This window comes from Trachurus trachurus, assembly GCF_905171665.1.
Source record: "Trachurus trachurus genome assembly, chromosome: 18".
NCBI classification, from domain to species: Eukaryota; Metazoa; Chordata; class Actinopteri; order Carangiformes; family Carangidae; genus Trachurus; species Trachurus trachurus.
The window spans coordinates 7,051,270-7,073,458 of NC_139909.1; the positions used below are offsets into that span (position 1 = coordinate 7,051,270).

Consider the following 22,189-nt stretch of genomic DNA (forward strand, 5'->3'; position numbering starts at 1 on the left):
TTTCCCTCCAGGGGATAAATAAAGTTCTTCTTCTTCAAAAGAAGCCAGAAGTAAAGGCAGCGTAGCGCCGTAAAGGAGTAGTACGTCACGCTACGACTCAGGTGTGTTAACGTGGGGTCACACGTGGAGTTACAGAGAAGCAGCTCCAGTCTGAGAGTCAACACAACAGACCGCTGGAATAGTCATCACTGTTTTCCTGTGTTCTTCCCCTTCCAAAAACAACACACACACACACACACACAACACACAACACACAACACACACACCTGTGTATTCCTCTGAACCCTCCACCAACCCCCGCCCTTCCTCCTGTTGACCAGGAAATGCCCGGCTCGTACAATGGAGGCAGGTCTGACGCCACTCGCCTTTCTTTAGACACACAAACAGAGCCAGGCCACACAGAGAACACACACACTCTAACACACACACACTCACAGCCCTGGACAAACACTGGGCCAACGACAAAGTCAATATGGAGATAAAGTATGAATCAGTTATTAATTAGTTCCTGGGAGGCGGAGCAGCTCATAGCTTATTGATGAGATGATCAGTTCATCAATGAGATGGCGATGACAGAGGCAGGTTACGACCATGTAGCGGCTTTTGGGGCCACATGAGAAAAAAAAACGATTATTTTCATTATTGATCAATCTGTAGATTATTTAAACGATTAATTGATTAGTTGTTTGGTCAATAAAATGTTAAAAAATGTTGAAAAATCTCAGTCAGTGTTTCTCAAACCACCAGGCGACGTCCTCAAACATCTTGTTTTGTCCACAAACCAAAGAGATATTGGATTTATTGTCATAAAAGAACAAAGAAACCAGAAATATTCACATTGAAGAAGCTGAAATCAGAGAAGTTGGACTTTTTTTCTTAAAAAACTACTCAAACTGATTATTCGATTATCAAAATAGTTGACGTCGATTAATTTAACAATCGATTATTGTGCGATTAACTGATTAATAGTTGCAGCTCTACTCAAGTCACTATTTTTGTGAAGTTTAAATGTTCCTTTATACTCACAAGAAGGAGTTGAAGCTATCAGAAGGTTAGTTTTGATTTAAATCTTTATTTTTTAACATTATGCGAATGTTTCAGATAAATAAAACAGGCGTTGCAATATAACATAATAACATTTGCAGTGTTGTCATGAACTGGTTTTAATCTACAGTATGACCGAGTGTCTCACTCCCACTGCGCCTGGTACCGACTGACACTAATAGAGGTGGGTGTGTGTGTGTGTGTGGGGGGGGGGGGGGGGGGGGGTTACTTAGAGGGGAGGATGGAGGGAGGAGGAAAAGTGAGTGGAGTGAATTTAAGAAAAAGTAAAAGAAAAAATATGAAAAAAGTTTCGTAACAGGAGAAATGACACAAGTTCAAGAAAGCTGCTTTAAGTTATGACATCATCACTGTAAACAGCTGCCTGTGTGTGTGTGTGTGTGTGTGTGTGTGTGTGTGTGTGTGTGTGTGCGTGTGTGCGTGTGTGCGTGTGTGCGCGTGTGCGTGTGTGTGTGTGTGTGTGTGTCTCTTCCCGGCTGCTGACAGCTGCCTAAATAGGATCTTAACCCTCTTAAGACGAGCACAACAAACTGTGTGTGTGTCTGATGACTCAGCGGTGTGTGTGTGTGTGTGTGTGTGTGTGTGTGTGTGTGTGTGTGTGTGTGTGTGTGTGTGTGTGTGTGTGTGTGTGTGTGTGGCCTAAAAGCTTGTGGTAAGTTCCTCCCTCTCTTCTCTCACTCGTTCGACCCTTCACACACACAGTTGTGTTGAATGTCTCAGCTCCACGTCCGACGCGCCTCAACCCTCTGGACTAAACACTACAATATGACAAGAATTATAATAAACTGACACTAAATAATATTAAACGTGTCAACATGTATCACAACAGACACACACACTACTCCAATCTGATGCTCAATGTTAAAAAAAACCCTGTTTATTCACCATTTTCTGGACTTCCTGGAGTCTAAGCTCCTCCCCTTTCCTTTTGCCCATATTTGGATCAGCTGAGGAGGAAGGGGGCGGGGCCAGATGCTGCCAACATGGCAACGGTGCAGCAGCTCACTCTACTACAAACTACTGTCAAACTACATGGCATTTTTCCTACTTTCTTAAAAGAGCTCTCTATAGTTTGTGACTCACTAAAAAGGAAATGAATTTAATTAAGGAAATTAAAGGTTCACGGCTTTCCTGTTCTGTTCGTTAGTCAAACTCTGAGATGTTTTGCTCAGTTTTAAAGTACAATTTGTATTACATTTATTCTGCTTGTAAGATTTGTAGCTATTAGTAAAGTGTGTTAACTGACTAGCAGGGCGGAGCTTAACTACCGTCGCCATGGTAACGTCTGTACTGTCCCTTTAAGATTCCAACAGGCACCGGGGGCAACCAAACCAACCGACCAATCAGGAGCAAGTTCTCTCTTTCTCTCTCTCCCTCTCTCTGTGACTGTACAGTTAGAAAAACCACATAATAAGCAAATACATAAAGCTTCCTTGTGATTAATGTGCACAGGGTGGAGCAACACACACACACACACACACGATTAGATACACACAGACACACACAGACACACACCCAGTGGTTGTGACACTGTTTCATGTGACCACTCCTGGTTTAACCTTAAATCACATCTGTTTGTAAAAAAAACAACAGGTTTCTCTGATTCATCCAGACACAAATTTTCCCTTTTTTTGTCCACAGATCTATTTTTTAATTACATTTTAAACAGGAACTGATAGAAACTTTATTTAATCCACTATTTAATCCATTTAATGAACTAAATGTTCATTATCTGGAGCTTTTATAATGTATTTGTAAGAACAAAGGCTGCGTTCACACAAACACACACTCAACTTTTTCATTTTAAAGGGACAACGAGGAGTTTTGGACAGTGAAGTGTTTTCATACTACATTTACCACGAGTGAATTAAAATAAGAAAATAACGATAGCGACAAAACGATATATTTATCGAAAATGGACGTGGACCCATTAACAAGTGGTAGCGTAGATTCATCCACATTAATGTGAGACTTTTTTATAACCAAATACAAACTCCTCGTTGTCCCTTTAACATGGTGTTTTCAAACAAACAATAGCCACAAAATCCAGATTACCACCCCTGAAAACACACACAACAGGAAGCAGACCGTCCACTCTGCGGTGGATTATCTGCACCAAATAAAACTAAAACTAAACGAAGAACAAGCAAAGAGCTGCAGGGTTGAAAACACTTTTAATTTAATTTAATTATAACGTCACTGTGTCACTTCCACCGCCGCAGCCGGAGCTGATGAGACTGAATCAGACCAACGTCAATGTCTACAATGTTGTACATCTACAATGTACAAAGTTTGACTTTTTTTAAAGGCCCCATGGCATGAAAAATGTGATTTTGGTTATTTTTTGTGCTTGGGGAGGTCTTTGGGCCACGTATGTACTGCCCCATGCATCAAACTGGTCATAAACGGAGAAACACACACCGCCCATTTGTAGGAACTGTCTCTTTAAGACGAGCAGATAGCACTTCCTCCTTTCTGTGATGTCACACACAAGGTAACTCCGCCCACCGTGACCAGTTTTTTTTTTTTTCAATTTTTATGAATGCAGCTTAGGCTTCAGTTACTTGCCTGTGATTGGCCCGACCACATGCCACTCTAAAACAGTCAGCCAATCAGAGGAGAGGTTCTCATTCTCTCTTCTGATTGGCCAAATGACCTGTGCCTGCTAGAGCTCCAGAAAGAGGCAACAGAAAGGGGCAGTAGAAACGATATTAAGCAGATCACAGGTACTCAAAACCAATGATACATCTTGTTAGGGATATCAGCAGGTAAATAAACCCAGAGAAAAGTGCACAGCATGGGGCCTTTAAATAAAACGGGTCGGGTTGCGTTTCTGAAAGTCTCAGTTTTCAGACAGAGTTGCTTTAAAAAGCTCCAGAGTCCCTGAACGCATCTGTTTGCTGCTGAGTCTGAATCTCAGTCTCAACTCAGCGCTTTGAATTAGAGACGACAGCGTTTTATATTTATCGATTAGCTGATCACATCAAAAACAGAAATAAAACAGAACGAGGTGGAAACTTCCTGAGTTTGTGACGGTGAAGTGAACGCGATGCAGGACGGACGCTCACGTTCAGATACTGGTTTAGGAGCGCGACTGTTGTTGTGACGATGATGTAACTAATGTGTGAGGTAAATACGACACGACAGAGGAGGAAGATGACGCACACGCACACACACACACACACAGTAACACGTGTGCAACCTCTTGTGTTTGTGATGTACAGTAGAGAGACGCTGATGGCTCCTGACAGACGGTTTGTTTTCCTCTTCTTCACACTGAGACCGACTCACTGACGTCATGTAACACTGGTGACTTATATATTATATAAAAAATGTAATATAGAGTGGATGATATTATCAATATTGCGATTTTCTACATCTTCCAAATAAAGATTGATATTTGCCGTCAGTGTATCGACACAGAATATTGTGATAAACTGTTGTATTGATTATTTTCCCACCATTTATACATAATAAACACTATTCTGCCATTAGTTTGACATGTTTAACAATCAGATTATTTGTTGCGATGTGTTTTTTTTTCTTTTGTTGACTTCATCTCATTGTTTTTCCCCCACATTCTCCCTAAAATTAGATTTATATCACAACATTAATGTCTAATGTGTGTGTTTTTGGTGTCTGTCCCTCATGTGTACACACTAGTTTTTTTTAGTCAAAGCCATAAATGTATTTTAAAAAATTACAAAAAAAATTATTGAACACTTTAACTTAATAAGAAAAATAAACAAGTTTAAAAAAATAATATAAATACATATACTATGAAGTACGACAGAGTATTGGGGCCACATTGACAAATAAAAAAAATCACAAACTTCGAGAATAAAGTCATAAATTTACAACTTAATTCTCGTAATATGACTTTTTTCGCGTAGAAAATGTACGACTTTATTCTCGTAAAGTTACGACTTTATTCTCGTAAAGTTACGACTTTTTTCTCGTAGAAAATGTACGACTTTATTCTCGTAAAGTTACGACTTCATTCTCTAAATCTGTGTTTTGTTTTGTTTTTTCTCAATGTGGCCCTAATACTCCGACGTAATGAAGTAATTCAACTATACAATAATTAAAATTTTGAATTGAAAGTACTTTATTAATCCCAGGGAAGGGAAATCAAATACATATAACAATATTAAATATTAAACTGATTTTTTTTTTTCTAATCAAATTAGATGAACTCTATGAGGGTGACAACAGAGAAAAAACCCAAACCAAACTGAAATCATCTTGATCAACAGTCATCTGGACTGTGAGACACATGGAGGGAAAGAAAATGAGTTGCTTTAAGAATAAAACTGAATTTCTAACTCGATCTGTCGTATTTCGGAGCTCAGCACTTCCTGTCTTCAGGTGAGCGTCTGTCTGAACCTGAGGGAGTCGACCCAGCGATCCGTCCGTCCCCCGCTGCTGTCAGGGAGGAATGCTGCAGCCGGCCTCGACCTGCTCAACTCACTGCTGCTGCTGCTCGACAACACGCACAAACACGACGTGACAACACACACACTCCCTCAGCCCGACGCCTCAGATCCACTCTGTTTAAACAGGAGGGAAACTTTTCTACGTACTACGACTTTAATCTCCTCTAATACACCTTGTATTTTCTGTCTCCAACTGGTTTCAACCGTGAAGCTGCATCATTTCTGCATTTTCATGTCTTTTATTCGTCACCTCCTCTTTATGGTGCTGACAATAACACAACACATAGGCCTTATTGAGATTTCAATTATATTGTGATTAATTGTGCAGCATTGAAGACAGTGTGTTTCTGTCTGAATAACTCAGAAGCACGTCTCTGTTCATTGACTGATCACTTGGTGAACGTATTGTTTCAGGTCTAGATTGCAGCTAATAACAAAATCAACAAACTATTTCAGACATTTAAGAAGGAAAATGTATTAAAAACTTATTTTTTCTTTGGTAAAGAGACAGTTTTCTTCCTTTTGATGGTTTGTTATTGATCAATATTAGGCTTCTATAGCAGAAAACACAGACTAATATCAAGTTACCACTTCCTGCTATGAATAACAACTTAGTGAGTTCTGCAATTTCAATTATATTGCGATTAATTGAGCAGCACTGATGACGAAGGTGTTTCTGTTGTGAAAAACGTGACTAAAATAACTGATAAATGATCAAAACAGTTGCCAAACACGTCTAGATTGCAACTAATCACAAAATCAACAAACTATTTCAGACATTTAAAGGGATAGTTCAACATTTTGGCAAATTGGCCCATTGCCATAATCCCTATAGTCATAGCAGTAGGTTCGTTACCTTTAATTGTTGGTGCAAGCTATTTTTAGAACGGCGGAGCAGAGCCGTGAGCTGCTCAGAGCTACGCTATGGAGGCTCATGGGATTTCTTGGTTTCCCTCATCAAACTCATCAAATACACAATCCAACAACTCCACAACGCTCTGGTGGACAAGTTGTGACCTGCACATTCACCACGCTATGAGATAATAACACAACGTTACCAGACAGAGTTGTTTTAGAGGGAAATTCATGCAAAACCACTGATGCGCGTTGCCTTCAGGGACAGTTTTTCAGCAAGCAGTCTCTGTATTTACCTCTAAAACATCCCTTAAAGAAGGAAAATGTATTAAAAACTGGGTTTTTTTCTCTAGTAAAGACACAGTTTGTTCCTTTGTTGATTCATTATTGATTAATACTAGATGTCTATAGCAGAAAACACCGACTACCACCTCCTGATATGAGCAATAACTTAGTAAGTTCTAGTTTCCAGCTCTGATATTTAACGTTTTAACAACTCTGACTTTATTAAATCAGACTTAGTTGATCCAGAATTAAAATAGCAGCAGATCTGCTTGACTCACTCCTGTGTCATTCATCTTCTTCTCATTTAAAAAGAAAGAAAAGAAAGACACAACACAACCTCCCACTGGGCTGAATACAGGTGAGACTGTAACTGACAGCTCCAAACATAGACCATGCTGTTATATATAAAGTGTGTGTGTCTGTGTGTGTGTGTGTGTGTTGAAGTGGAAACACTGAGGCAAAGCTGGAAGACATGAAACATCCTCACACAGCAGGAAAAATAAAAATAATAATGAATCAGTCAGCAGACACACACACACACACACACACTCTGAGAGGAGCAGAATGTGTCGGCCCGAGGTGTCGCACTACGAGTTGTCAAGTCATATGGCGGCTGGATGTTCAGACACACACACACACACACACACACACACACACTTTATAACCTCCCATCATGCACAGCAGCAGCAACTGGCCTAAATAACAGGCTGAGAGACGAGAGGCCTTCCTGTGAGGAGGAGGAGACACACACACACACACACACACACACACACACCTTTGATAAGCCTTCAATAGCTCCAGTTCCTCCGCTGCGTTTTCCTGCTCATTCATTGGGCCGTTTCCTCTCTGGACAATCGGTTCAAACAGCGCCGGCCCCAAGGACGCCGCGTCTGTCTGAGGTCCACACACACTCTCATTGATGAAGAGGAGGACGACGGACGGACGGATGGACAGACAGGGGTCAATGAAGAGAGAGAAACGACAGATACAGATCGTCCTCCTCACTCACGGGATGTGAAACCACCGAGCCAGCGCTGACGTCCACAAACGGACAGCAGGAAAAGTCCTTCAGAGCTTTTTCCACCTAATTATTGAGCAACATCAACAACAACAGCAACAACCAACAGCGTGACAAACTTCAACCAGTGTGTGTGTGTGTGTGTGTGCTGTCCTCGATAGAAACATGAGACTTGAGCTGACAAAAAACAAGTATTTAAATCACAAATAACCTTCCGATACCTTCACTTCAAATCTCTCTTGTGAGTATAGCTAAGGCAGCGGTGTCAAACATGTGGCCCGAGGGCCAAAACCCGGCCCGCCACAATTTGCCAAGTGTGAAAATTACACAGAAGACATAAAGAGGTTTAATGTTGTTGAAACTGCAACTGTAATATTTTGCTTTAGGAAGTTGAGGTTGTTCATAATGTTTTGTAAAAAAGATGGTTCAACACACTACTTATGCTTCTTAACACCAAAACGTATTGTTTTTGTTTTGTTTTTATATGTTATTATGTTATCATTTTACCCACTTGAGATCACATTTCTCAACTGAGATGAAAAAATATTATTATTGTCCTTTAGAGCTTTTTCCACCTAATTATTGAGCAACATCAACAACAACAACGACCGAAAGCGTGACAAACTTCAACCAGTGTGTGTGTGTGTGTGCTGCTGTCCTCGATAGAAACATGAGATGTGAGCTGACGTCATGGCAGCAGCAGAGGGATATCGCCAGTAAAACTAAATAATAATAATAACAAAAAAAAGGAAAAAGAGAATGAGAGTGAGTGTTGTTGCCTCAGAAGAAAATGTGAAGGAGAACTCGGACGACTGTGAAAAGACGCGACACAAGACACTGAGAGACACTACACTCAAAGAAATGATGGGTTGTTTTTTCAACCCAACTGCTAGGTTGAGTCTGTTGTTGGTTAATTTAATTGGGTTATTTTCATTGAATTGGGTATTCTGAGAACACAATTCTAGGTTATTTCTGTTGGGAATAATTTCTATAATGTTGTTGTGTTGGTTTGTTTTGGACTACCCAACACATTGGGTGGGTTGACGTTCGGTGGGAGGAGTTTCCTAGCAGTGTGTTTGTGAATATAAGTTTAGGTTATTTCTGTTAAATATATAATAATTGTTGTATTAAGGGAATCAACCCAATTTGTTGGGTTATATTTAACCCGGTGTGTGTTCTGTCCAATATTTAACCAGTGCTGGGTTGGGAAACTACCCAAATTGGGTTGTTTTTAACCCAACATTTTTAAGAGTGTAACTGGGATTTATTGTATCTATATAATATATGATTTATTTATCTGAAACTGTTGTATAATGTTCGTCATTTTTGACAGAAAATGAACATTTAAATCGCAAATAACCTTCTAATACCTTCACTTCAAATCTCTCTTGTGAGTATAGTTTAAGGCAGCGGTGTCAAACATGTGGCCCGAGGGCCCAAACCGGCCGCCACAATTTGCCAAGTGTGAAAATTACACAGACGACATAAAGAGGTTTAATGTTGTTCCACATATTTTAATTTAGGAAGTTCAAAAGATAGTTCAACATCTTAATGAGGTCGGTAAGTAGCTACTTGTGCTTCTTAACACCACAACTTCTTGTTTTTGTTTTGTTTTTTATGTTATTGTGTTATTATTTTACCCACTTAAGATCAAATTTCTCTGAGATATCAACTGAGATTAAAAAATATTATTATTGTGATGGAAAAGTAATTCAGAGTTCTTCCATTTAATTAATTATTGAGCAACAACAACTCTGTCATAGCCTACAATGTGATTTTGACTGTTGCTAACCAGCTAGCTCCTCCTGGCTAACTAACTGCCACACTGACCAAAAGCTTCCCAAACTCTACTTTTTACATGTTGTCAAGCTGAAATAATAAAACACACAAAAGGCCACATGCTCAGACAGCAGAGAGGGTTTCTGAACCAGCACCAGCACCACTCAGAAACCAGCCTAGTGTCGACTCATTCATAGTGAGCTCAGCTGCTCTGTCTGGCCCCCAGTGAGCTGAATGACAAGTAGTTAGTTACTAAGGCAGTTAGCTCAGGTGGCTAACTGTTAGCCTAATAAGTTGCTGCTGTGGACAAAGTTTCATAAACTTTGGTGACAAAGCTTTAAAAAAAAAAAAAATTAAACAGGAATGTATCGAGGTAAAACCATGGCGTCATTGTGAGCGTTTAATGAACATGTATGTGAGATGTAAAAAATAAAATTAAAAAAAAATTAGCTGTGTTTATTAGTGTTTTGCTACAGTTAGCCGGTTAGCTGTCCGACAATGGAATCACGGACGTTAAAGTTTGAAAGAGAGTGAGTTTGTGCTAACGGCTGCTATCGAACGTTCCCTCTACCTCTACCTCACCGCTGTGCTGAGTGACGCGACGCCGAGAATGGAGCTGCTTCCCCCGGGTAGACTCGGTGGAAGCAGCCGCTGGTGCTGGAGGTACTGGTGGTGGTTGTTGTTACTCACCGGAGCGTTGGTCCGATACAGTTGGTGTCTGTGCTCTCGATCTCCCGCAGGATCCGTTCGTGTTCCGCGGCTGTCTCCATGCTCGCCATCCTGCATGTTGCTGTGCTGCTGGAGCTGGAGGACAACGACGGTTCTTCCAAGCCGAGCCGAGCCGAGCCGAGCGGACTGGATGTCTACTGGGCTCCGTGCGTCATGAGCTGAGCGAGGAGGAACCAGGGGGGGTTGGCTCGATGTTTTCACGGAGCAGCCCGAGTGAGCGGAGTTTAAAGAGGGGCGGGGCGGGGAGGTTGGGTATGTGGGGGGGCAAAAGTGACATGACATACCTGTACAATGTTATTAGTCCAGTTATTTTATGAGAAAAGGTTAAACAAATTGCAACAGAAGCAAACTCAACTTGATTTTGTATCCTCAACATGTCCTGAATGAGGGAAAAAAATCCCAGAAGAATCCCATTAGGGGAAAGTTTAGAAAAAGACCCAAATATATCCCATTCATACGCCTATTAATTACTTTTCTCGTGTGAATGGGGTAAAATTTTTAACCTTTAGATATCTCCATGAAAATTACTGAGTTGATTACTTACAAAGTTAATTGCTCTTGACCTGTAGTGGTCACGGGGCCCTAAGCAGGTGCGCTTATGCCTTGGGCCGGCTCTGTACCTGTACAATGTTATGGACAGTTTATGTTTGAAGGGTTAAAAAAATCAAATAAAAAATAAAAAACTTCATATTTGTATCTTTATTCATCATCTTTTTCTTTTCTTTTTTTCTTCGGTGTGGGGAAAAATATGTACATTAAAAAAAGTTTTGAAAGCCCTCTCCATATTTTGATTTTATGTTTAATTTCCTCAATATTTTGAGGTTTGCTGGTAAACTGAGGGGGGAAAAAAACTCATGACATTAGATCAAAATTAAATCAAATGCAAAATGGATTCAGCAAAATCTGTAAAACCTTTCAAAATCTCCTATGAAATATATTTTTTAATACTTTTTGTTATTATTTTTATTTTGTTCCTTAATATTTGAATGTCCCGCTTCTTCACACATAATACAGAGCACTGATAGTATCTGTTTTGCACCAAGAACAAATGTGGCTCATATTAACGTTAGGCTACTTTATTACTTTTTTTTTTATCTTGTAAAAAGTTTATGATACCGGAAATTACGCTGATCGTGAAATGAAGCAGCACTTCCTGTCAATATTTAAAAATAAAACTAACAGTCCAACTTTTTGCTCACTTTTCAGCTAAAGATAAAATCCCAATTACTTGATTTCATGCGTATTTTATACAATTCAACCATTTTGTATTTTAATGATCATCATGCTCACCTAGAAAAGTAACGCTTTCACATTTCGCTAAACCATATGCTTTTACTTTGAAGGGAATACTGCTACTGCACAACATCCGGCGTCATTTCAGCGTAACGCGTCACTTGACAACATTTGTTTCTACCTGCTGTCGGAGGGTGAAGAAGAAGCGACACATGTAAAAATGGAGGTAAAAGTAAAACAATAATAGTAACACATGTAAACAACAGGGAGGAGAAGTGTCATGACGGACGACTGGAGGTTTTTGCAGCATGACTGTGTGTGTCAGTGTGTGTCAGTGTGTGTTTGTGTTAGCAGCATTGTTTTGCACACTTGTCATTCAAAGAGAGCAGAGTCCAGTGCAGTGACAACGGAAGTGAAGGAGAAAAAAAGCTGTAAATCTCACATTTTACACCGAGTTGTTGTTGTTGCACGTTAAACTTTATTGTGCCGCTTGTGTAAACATGGATTTAACAAGTGTGTGTGTTAATGTGATGTGCAATCAAGACTGTGTGTAACTTATGCACACACACACACGCACACACACACACACACACACACACACACACACACGCACATACACTGTGGGTATAACTTTGATTGACAACTACCTAATCCAAACGTAAAATATGCAAAAGTGCTGATCAATAACATTGTTTTTATTATGCTAAACTATTATTATTATTATTATACTCTAATAGGTTAGATTCTTGGATATAATACCAGAATCCGAGTAATTAATCCAGTTGCTGCATAACAGAGAATATGAAGAGGATAAAGATAAATATATAAATTAATCAGATACATAGTAGGCACAGCAAAAACTCAAAATCTTTCCAAGAATATTTGTCATATTTCTTGTCAAAATATCTAATTTCTAGTCAAAACGAATCTCTTTCCACTTAAAGTAAGACTCATCACCTAAAAATTAACTTGTTTTTAGATAATTTTCACATGTTTCGAACAAATTTTCACTTGAAATAAGTAGAAAAATCTGCAAGTGAAAGCAAGTTTTTCTTGTAATAAGAAAGAAAAACTTGCTCCACTATGAGATTCTTCTACTTCTTTCAAGTGACAATATGCTTGAAAGAAGTAAAAAGTGTCTAAAAACAAGCTACTTTTTATGTGATGAGTTTTATTTTAAGTATAATGAGATTTGTTTTGACAAGAAATTACATTTTGACTAAAAATAAGACAAATATTCTTGGTAAGATTTGAGTTTTTGCAGTGTAAATATGGAGAGGAGAGGAGATACATATAGATTCTCCTCTCTCCTTTCCTCTATCATCTCCTCTCTCCTCTCCTCTCTCCTTTCCTCTATCATCTCCTCTCCTCACATTTCCTCTCTTCTCCTTTCCTTTCTCTTCTCTCCTGTAAACAAACTAAAAATAAGACAAATATTCTTGGTAAGATTTTAGTTTTTGCAGTGTAAATATAAGAAAATATGTTCTTATCCTATAGAAAATGAGAATATGTAAATGTAAATACAACTTTAAAGCTCACTCTGTCATGTTATTTGTAACGATCTCGGTTTATTTCTGCCCGTCAGCCTCAGAAGAAGCTGATCAACTCGGTGGACGGCTGTGTGGACGAGGCGCTGAGCGGCGTGGCGCGGGCCGGCGGCCTGCTGCTGCTGCAGGGCCACCGGGTGCTGCTGCGCTCAGACCTGGACCGCCTGGACGGGAAGGTGGCGCTGCTGTCGGGAGGAGGGTCCGGACACGAGCCGGCTCACGGAGGTACGGGTCCTTTATGTCTTATTAAAGGGATAGTTCAACATTTGGTGCATGTTGTTTTGAGATCGGCGGGGCAGAGACGTGAGCTGCTCAGTGAACACAATGGAGGTGAACGGTTCATTGTCCCCTGTCCCTCATCAAACTCATCAAATACACAATCCAACCTCTCCTCTCCTCTCCTCCCATTTCCTCTCTCCTCTCCTCTTTCCTCTCTTCTCCTTTCCTCTATCATCTCCTCTCCTCTCTCCTTTCCTTTCTCCTTTCCCCTCTCCTCTCTTCTCCTTTCCTCTGTCATCTCCTCTCCTCTCCTCTTTCCTCTCTTATTCTCTCCTCTCTTATCCTTTCCTCTCTCCTCTCCTTTCTTCTCTCCTCTCCTTCCCTCTCTCCTCTCCTTTCCTCTCTCCTCTCCTCTCTTCTCTCTTTTCCTCTCCTCTCCTCTCCTCTCCTGACTAAATGTTGAACTATCCCTTTAACAAAAAAACAGAGCGATGTTTTTATCTCCTCTATGTCACAGTTTAACTCCTCCCTCCTCCTCTGTGTCTCCAGGTTACGTCGGTGCTGGGATGCTATCGGCTGCAGTCGCCGGCGGCGTGTTCGCGTCTCCGCCTCCTGCCAGCATCCTGGCCGCCATCATGGCCCTGCACAACGCAGGTAATGTTATTCATTTAAAGACTCATTAAATTAATATATATACGTATATATTAATTAATGAATTTGTTTATTTATTTCAAATGTGTCTAAAATAATTAAAAAAAACACATAAAAAATAAAAGTAATCATAAATTCATAGTATACACACAAGTTTGAAAAAGGAGTAGGAGGAAGTAACACTTTTAAAAACGTATCCTTCCCCTTTTAAACTCATCATGGTTTATACATTTTTATACTAATGCAAATATGTATAATAGTATTCATGCACAACCATATAAATATATAAAATAACACACATACATACATAAATATTCATATAAATATATATAAAGCCTTAAATGCTACATACACAAAATATATAATATATATATTTAAACAAGTATTGAGTGCTTATAGATGGACATATACTTTTCAGAAAACCGACATTTCCATGTTAAAAATGCTTTTTTCAATCTTTCTTTTTGTAATAATCACATTTTTTGAGATACTGAACTTTAGATCTATATATAATATATATTTTGTATTTTGTGTAGTATATTATACTACATAAATATCATTAAAACATATATTTATATATAATTAACCCTCCGTCCTCCACAGGAGCGTCCGGCGTCCTCCTCATCGTGAAGAACTACACCGGCGACCGCCTCAACTTTGGTCTGGCCGCGGAGCAGGCCCGTAACCACGGCGTCGCTGTCGACATGGTGATCGTTGCCGAGGACTGCGCCTTCGACCGGCCCAGTAAGGCGGGGAGGAGGGGCTCTGTGGCACTGTCTTCATTCACAAGGTAAACAACAACAACCACAACAACCACAACAACAAACTACTCTGACCGCGTCCCAGATCCTACATTTCCCATAATGCAACACTCTCTCTCTCCCTCAGCTGGCAGGTGCCCTGGCAGAAGGAGGCTCCTCATTGGACCAGATTGTTGCCAAGGTGACGGAGGTTCTGAAGGGGATCGGTGAGTCTCTGCTCTTCCTCCCCTGCTCTGTGTTTAAAGGGATAATTCCCCTAATATTAATAATATTCATAATATATATAATACAAAACTATTTGTATTTATTTATACTAATTTGTATTTCTTTGTCTTCCAGGGACGCTGGGGGTGAGTCTGTCCCCCTGCAGCGTCCCCGGCTGCCTGCCGTCCTTCGACCTGCCACCAGGAGACATGGAGCTGGGACTGGGTAAGACCGACGTCACCTGTTGGGGTTAAAGGTCAATTTCCAGTCGTTCAAGTCAAAAAGCCCCAAACAAGTATTGAGTGCACATTTATTATTCCTCAAACATAAACACGCATACACTCACCTGATGAACAGTACAAGTGCAACATACTGTGCATTATTTATTATTTTAAAACGACACCTTTTCTGCTTTTTGATTTGATGTGGTGCTACAAACTAAATTTAATTGTCTTTTTATATGCAATGACAATAAATCTATGTATGTATGTTTATTTATCCATCTATATAGACGGACATACTTTTAAGAAGCCCAACATTTCCATGTTAAAAATGTTTTTGCTTTTTTTAATTGGTCTTTTGTAATAATCACATTTTTTGAGATACATAGATACTCAGGTCTAAGCCATAATCATTACAATTAAAAGAAATTAAATAAATAAAGACATGAAATGTGTCATCCTGTGTGTAATGGATCTATATAATCTATTAGTTTCACTTCTTGAATTGAATTACTGACATTAAATAAACGTTTCCATGATATTCTCATTTATTCAGATTCACCTGTACCTGTAAACATCTCTAAATGTTTACCTGTGTTGTCCGTCTCCTCTCAGGTATCCATGGTGAACCGGGGATCAAACGGTCGAAGGTGATGCAACAACAACCCACACTCTGTATCTGTACATGACTCCATTTAGTTAAAAGTTTTTCTTTCTTTTTTAAAAATGTTTTTCCTTATTTGTCTTCACTCAGGTGGCGTCTGCAGATGAGGTGGTGAAAACCATGATCGATCACATGACCAACCCTGACAGCCAATCACATCTCCCGCTGAAATCAGGCACTCGTATTAAATATTTCACTTATATAACGTGTTTTATTAACAGTAGTTATTGTTTTTTATTGTTTTATTTACTGTATGTGTGTTTGTGTACAGGAGACAGAGTCGTTTTGTGCGTGAACAACCTCGGAGCTCTGTCCTGTCTGGAGATGGCCGTCGTCACGAGAGCCGCCATCATCTGTCTGGGTAACAACGTGTGTGTGTCAGTGTCATTCGATATTAAAGGACGATTCCATGCAAATTTAACCTGGGATCTAGTTTTCTAGTATTTTAGGTCTAAAAGAATGAATCTGCAGATTTTTCTTTTTTTTTTTTCAACTCTCTTTATTGATTTTTCTCATTTTGAACATAGAACACATCAGACACAACAGACATCTTACACATTTACACGTACACGTTTACATAAAAAGGGTCATTTAAATTGTATTAACTTATGTATCTCAAAATGAAAAATAGACAGATGAAGGGGATTAATTTAAAAATAAAAAAAGGAAATAAAAAAGATTATACGTACCCGAATGTATAGGCTACATTCTTCAAAAGTAAAAAAAAAAAAAAAAAAAAAGGGGAGACAAAAACTAAACAGAGACAGGGAAAAATAAATATGTGTATATATATAAAAAATAAAATAAAATAAAATACAAAGTCTTTCCTTCTAGTAGAGCATTTCTATAGCTTGCCCTCAGATAATAAAAATAATCAATAAACGGTTGCCAAACTTTCTTTCCTGATTTTTCAGTGAAAATCTGATTTTCTCCAGCTCTAAATGTCTCATAACATCTGTCATAAGATTTGAATAAGTTGGAAGTGCCTTTTGTTTCCAATTAAGTAATATCAACCTTTGTGCCAATCTGCAGATTTTTTAATGAATTTGACTGGACTTGTCCTTTAAAAACCGAACAGCGGTATAAAAGCCTAAATATCTCTGAAGACTCGAACTAGAAGCAGAATGTCACAGTTGGTCTCCGCGGTTACAGAGAATCGCGGAATGGTGGTTGCCAGGGTGATGTCCGGATCGTTCATGACGTCGTTGGAGATGGCGGGCGTGTCGCTGACGCTGATGGTGGCCGACGAGGAGACGCTGAGGCTGTTTGGTGAGCACACACACACACACACACACACATATATATATATTTAGCTTAGCTTAGCATAAACACTGGAAGCGGAGGGAAACTGTTAGCCTGGTTAGATACACTTAAAAAAAGATTGACTCAGAGCACACATGTTAAACTCAAGGCAGATCTGGCCAGTGACACAAACAAAGACGGTTTAGAAACCAAGACGTCCCATGACTCCGCCCCTTTTAGGCGACTAGCGGCGGTACGGACTCTATTGACTCCAATGAGAGAAGTGAACGTGAACACAGATTATGGTCGAATCTTTCGCTCCATAGTCACCTTGTAAATATTGGACTCATTTTTCACAAGACACACCTCTTCTGAACATTTTGACGACAAAAGTATCAAAATGGCACAGGAGAGAAAACTAGGCTAATAAATATATTTGTTTGTTCTGGGGGGTTACACCCTTTTTACACCCTTTCACCAGCTTGTTCATATCTGATATCTCATTTTGCTCAAAGACACCGTTAATTTTATTTTTATTGAGAAGATTTACAGTACACTGGCCGTGCAAATTCATATTTCTGATTAAAACAATGTCAGTTTTAGTCTGTTCAGTATAAATGTTTGGCCCCGCCCGTGACATTACTTACTTGTAGTGTTTTACATTTTGGTCCCTTGTGTGACTGAGTTTGCCACCATTGATTTAGAGGAAACCATTCACTGAAAGTGTTGAATTAAGGACTCCGCTCAGCTCCTCCAACATGCATAACTCACAAAGTGTTCTTCATACGTCTCAGTTCATTTACAGGTTAAGCAAACAAGATACACAGAGTAAATACAGCAGCTCTGGAGATCTCAATACGTACGTGCATTTTCTGTAGTTTGGAAAAAGCCAGAAAGTCACATGTAGCTATAAAGCCAAAGCTCGGCTCCTGTGATGAACACACCGACTGTAAACGGTGCAGGTGTTTTATCTTTGTGAACTCTCTGACCCAATCAGAGATCAAACTAAATGTCCTCACACTGCGAACACGTCCTCACGAAGTCTAAACCTCACACGGTCCCCACAAAGATAGGAAAACAAGAAGTCAAGTATCCACACACACTTGGTATTTATCATGTATCATTCAGTAACATGTGAAACAACCTGAACCCTCAGATGCTCGGACCGGCGCCCCCGCCTGGCCGAACCTCAGCAGCGCGAGCGTGAGCGGCCGCAGCTACGTCACTCAGCCCCCGGCCCTGGGCACGAGACCGCAGGACGACGAGCACGCCGAAGGTTGGTTACCATGGTTACCGCTTGAGTAAACAATCCCGCCAATTATATGATTCTTGGCCTGTACTTGTCGTTTTTACCTCATTTTGTACTCTTTGTTTGTCTGTTTGTTTTGTGTTAACTTATGTTGTTTGTTGAAGTTTAGATCCTTTGTAGCTATAGAGACTATATATATAATTAATGTCACATTTTCAACTTTCATACTTTTTTTTTTTTACCTGGTTAAATAAAATAAAAATAAAAATACACATTTTTAATACTTTACTAATCTTTAGTGCAATTGTGATGCTATTTGCAAATGTAATTAGTAGTTTCTTTTTTAAAATACATATAGAATGGTGTTTATTACTGTATATGATGAGTGTGGGAATGTAAAAAACATTGTGTGTATTTTTATTTTTTATGGACTACATTTGGAAATTAGCTTTGCACTAAATTTGTTGCAACCATCTTTAAGTTTTTTTCTTTTTTTGAAATGATTAATGTCAGTGCATACTGTCCCAAAATGAAATCAAATCTAACACACATTTAATTGTTATATATAATATGAACAACACTGCGCCCCAGAATTTTCCCTTTTCTATAATGTGAATTTCGTGAATTAAAATTGAACTTATATTATACATTTGTTTTGTTTATTGTTTGTTTTTGTTTTTTGGTGTGTGTGTAGGTCTGCTGAGTCCTGTGATGCGCAGAGCGTTAGACAGAGTTTGTTCCACGCTGTTGGATAAACAGGAGGAGCTGAACGCCCTCGACCGAGCCGCCGGAGACGGAGACTGTGGAAACACTCACGCTCAGGCTGCTCGAGGTGCGAGACACGGCGCTTAGGATAGATAGATAGATAGATAGATAGATAGATAGATAGATAGATAGATAGATAGATAGATAGATAGACAGATAGACAGACAGAGTATATACACATATACAAACTATCACCTTAACGACGGTTTAATTATTTAAATGTGTGTTTATTTGTCAGTAAAATGTTGTAATGATGTTCATCCAGCTGTGCAGGAGTGGCTGCAGCATCACGTGGTCCCCGGTTGCCCCGGGAGACTCCTGTCCGTGCTGGCCGGCCTGGTGCAGGAGAAGATGGGGGGGTCGTCAGGGGCGGTGGGTTTCTCTATCTGATGTTAGAGATGAAATGTTTTAACACAACTAACTCACATGTAAAAACACAGTGACAAACTTCACGTGTGTTTCAGCTGTACAGCCTGTTCCTGACGGCAGCGGCCGGTCATGTGACCGAGGGGCGGAGCAACGCTGCAGCCTGGGCCAGTGCAGTGCATGCTGGGACACAGGCCATGAGGAGGTGTGAGGACGAAATCTAAAGTCTATTATTTATTTAGGCATAAATTGCTCAAATAAGGTTAAAATTATGGATTAAGTTAAGTTTTTTATATATTTTTTTTACATTTCCCATGAAATCTAATGTAAAAAAAAAAATGTATATAACATTTTTCACACAGCAGCAATTTATTTAATTCACAGATTTTAGTTCAAATATTGAATAAATATGAATCTTAATGCCTAATTGACTCTTTTCGGATATGGTGGAGCTGACTGTTTTGGCACAAAACTGATCAAATAAGTTAAAAATTATGGATTAAGTTATCAAATGTTTGCTGTTTTTTTATATATAGTTTAAATTTCCCATGAAATCTAATGTAAAAAAATGTATATAACATTTAATTCACAGATTTTTGTTCAAATATTGAATAAGTAAAAAGTATATATGAAGCTAAATGCCTAATTGACTCTTTACGGATATGGTGGAGCTGTTTTGGCACAAAATTGATCAAATATGTTTAAAATTATGGATTAAGTTGACAAATATTTGCTGTTTTTTTTTTTATTTCCCATGAAATCAAACATAAATAATTAATTTGTGTAATTCACAGATTTTAGTTCAAATATTGAATAAATAAAAAGTATATGTCAATCTAAATGCCTAAACGACTGTTTTCAGATATGGTGGCGCTGATCCTGGAGACAGAACCATGGTGAGAGATTTAACTTTATTAGACTTTTATCATAATCTATTAAGTTATTTTAATAATATTGTTTAATATTGTTCTCTTCCTCTCTAGTTGGACGCTCTGTGTCCAGCTGTGGACGAGCTGATGAAGCTGACCACGGCGCCCCCTGGTGGAGAGATGCTGGTGCTGCAGGCGGCCGTACAGGTGTGTGTGTGTGTGTATGTGTGCTGTAGACTTTAAAGGGATAGTTCACACAAAATTGAAATTGCACTCATTATCTCCTCCCCCTCATGTGGACTAAGGGCTGGGAGAAGTTTCAGAGTCCTCCGTGGCTTCTCTGAGTTACAGGGGGTCTCGGCGTAGCAGTGCATGTCCATATAACGGTTGCAAATGGATACCAACTGTCTTCGTAACAAAAAGACACACCAAAAAACATCCAAATACCTCCATGCTGCTCGTATGTAATGCCCTGTCGCCCTGAAATGCGAAATTGTCCCAAAATAATTAAATAAGTCTATATTTCAAGCTTGTTTGTAGCGGAAACTTCTCGAAGCTCCTCTTCCCAGTTCGTCCAAATTTGACGAACCGGGAAGAGATACAAAACAAGCTTTTTCGGGACAATATCGCATTTCGGGGCTTCAATACAAGACGGACATTACATACGAGCAGCATGGAGGCATTTGGATGTTTTTTGGTGTGTCGTTTTGTTACGAAGACAGTTGGTATCCATTTGCAACCGTTATATGGACATGCACTGCTACGCCGAGACCCCCTGTTTTATTTATTTATTTATTTAAAAAGGACAGTGTGCAGTGACATTAATTATTGAGACAATAAAAAGATGGCTGCACCAGATCTGTAACTCAGAGAAGCCACGGAGGACTCTGAAACTTCTCCCAGCCCTTAGTCCACATGAGGGGGAGGAGATAATGAGTGAAATTTCAATTTTGGGTGAACTATCCCTTTAACAGGAAGGCTGTTTATGTGTCACTGAGCCACGACCTTTTCTTCTCTAAACCAGTTTCCCCTCTCTCTCTCTCTCTCTCTTTTTTAAATTTAAAAAAAAATCTTTTTTAGAAAGCGTCCTCGGGGGCAGAGGCGACCCGTGACCTCACAGCGAGGGCGGGCCGAGCCAGCTACATCGCAGCCGAGAGGGTCACCCTGCCCGACCCCGGCGCCGTGGCGGTGGCGGCCATCTTGAGAGCCGTGCTGGAGTCACTGGAGGAGCAGAAGTAACATTAGTGTCAATCAGAAGGACTAATCAAAACACTGCAGCACCTTTAGTAATTTGCACAAAAAAATGATGTAGGCTAATTAAATTTTCACTGTGATGTTGGACCGAACAGAAACTGGAAATTAGGTTTCCACAAAAAGGGTTAGAAAAACATTCCTCATAACTACACATGTAAAACAAGGGAACAAGAATTACACTGTGGGTCAAGCTACAGAAACGCAGACGCAGTGAGAAAACTAGATGTACTAAGTATCAGAAACACAGATTTTCTCTATAGAAGCTCCAGTGAAAACACTCTTGTACGTTTCCCATGATGTATCTTCATACGCTCTGTCGTGTAAACCGGCTCGTCCCAGCTCTTCCTAAACCTTGTTGGAATGTAAAATATCTTAATTATGGGAAACAATTGAAAAAACTATGCTGTGTCTGAATTCAAATACTTGCATGAGTACAGCTGTCATGCTGTCATGTAGGATACTATGTCTTAAATCAAATACTGTCGTTGTGCACTTACTGGATTTAACGACCGCAACGGTTGCCAATGTTTTATTTTCTTTCTTTTTTTTGGACCTCTATTATCACCTACCGGCTTGTTTTGTTTTTTATTTCAATTAGTGGTAATGAACGCCTTACTCATCCTGCACATTCACCACGCTATGAGATAATAACACAACGTTACCAGACAGAGTTGTTTTAGAGGGAAATTCATGCAAAACCGCTGATGTGCGTTGCCTTCAGGGACAGTTTTTCATCATCAGTCTCTGTATTTGACTCTAAAACAACTCTGTCTGGTAACG

At 39.5% G+C, this 22,189-nt stretch overlaps 2 protein-coding genes across 2 annotated transcripts in view; one reads left to right on the forward strand and one right to left on the reverse strand.

Moving 5' to 3' along the window:
- The window catches only part of exoc6b (exocyst complex component 6B), a 126,452-nt gene extending 116,117 nt beyond the window's left edge, over positions 1–10,335 (reverse strand). The window contains exon 1 of the mRNA XM_083993347.1: positions 10,126–10,335. Coding sequence (XP_083849473.1) covers positions 10,126–10,214 — 89 coding nt within the window. The 5' untranslated portion in view covers positions 10,215–10,335. The remainder of the gene's footprint in view (positions 1–10,125) is intronic.
- Positions 10,336–11,570: 1,235 nt separating this feature from the next.
- Positions 11,571–22,128, forward strand: tkfc (triokinase/FMN cyclase). The gene is given in 18 exon segments (XM_083993387.1): positions 11,571–11,623; positions 12,983–13,169; positions 13,713–13,817; positions 14,418–14,576; positions 14,579–14,604; positions 14,703–14,781; positions 14,915–15,004; positions 15,616–15,650; positions 15,755–15,845; positions 15,936–16,025; positions 16,817–16,933; positions 18,063–18,182; positions 18,850–18,987; positions 19,186–19,292; positions 19,385–19,491; positions 20,149–20,182; positions 20,270–20,362; positions 21,236–22,128. Coding segments are annotated over 18 exon segments (1,743 nt in total). The 5' UTR covers positions 11,571–11,617; the 3' UTR covers positions 21,395–22,128.
- The last annotated feature ends 61 nt before the right edge of the window (positions 22,129–22,189 follow it).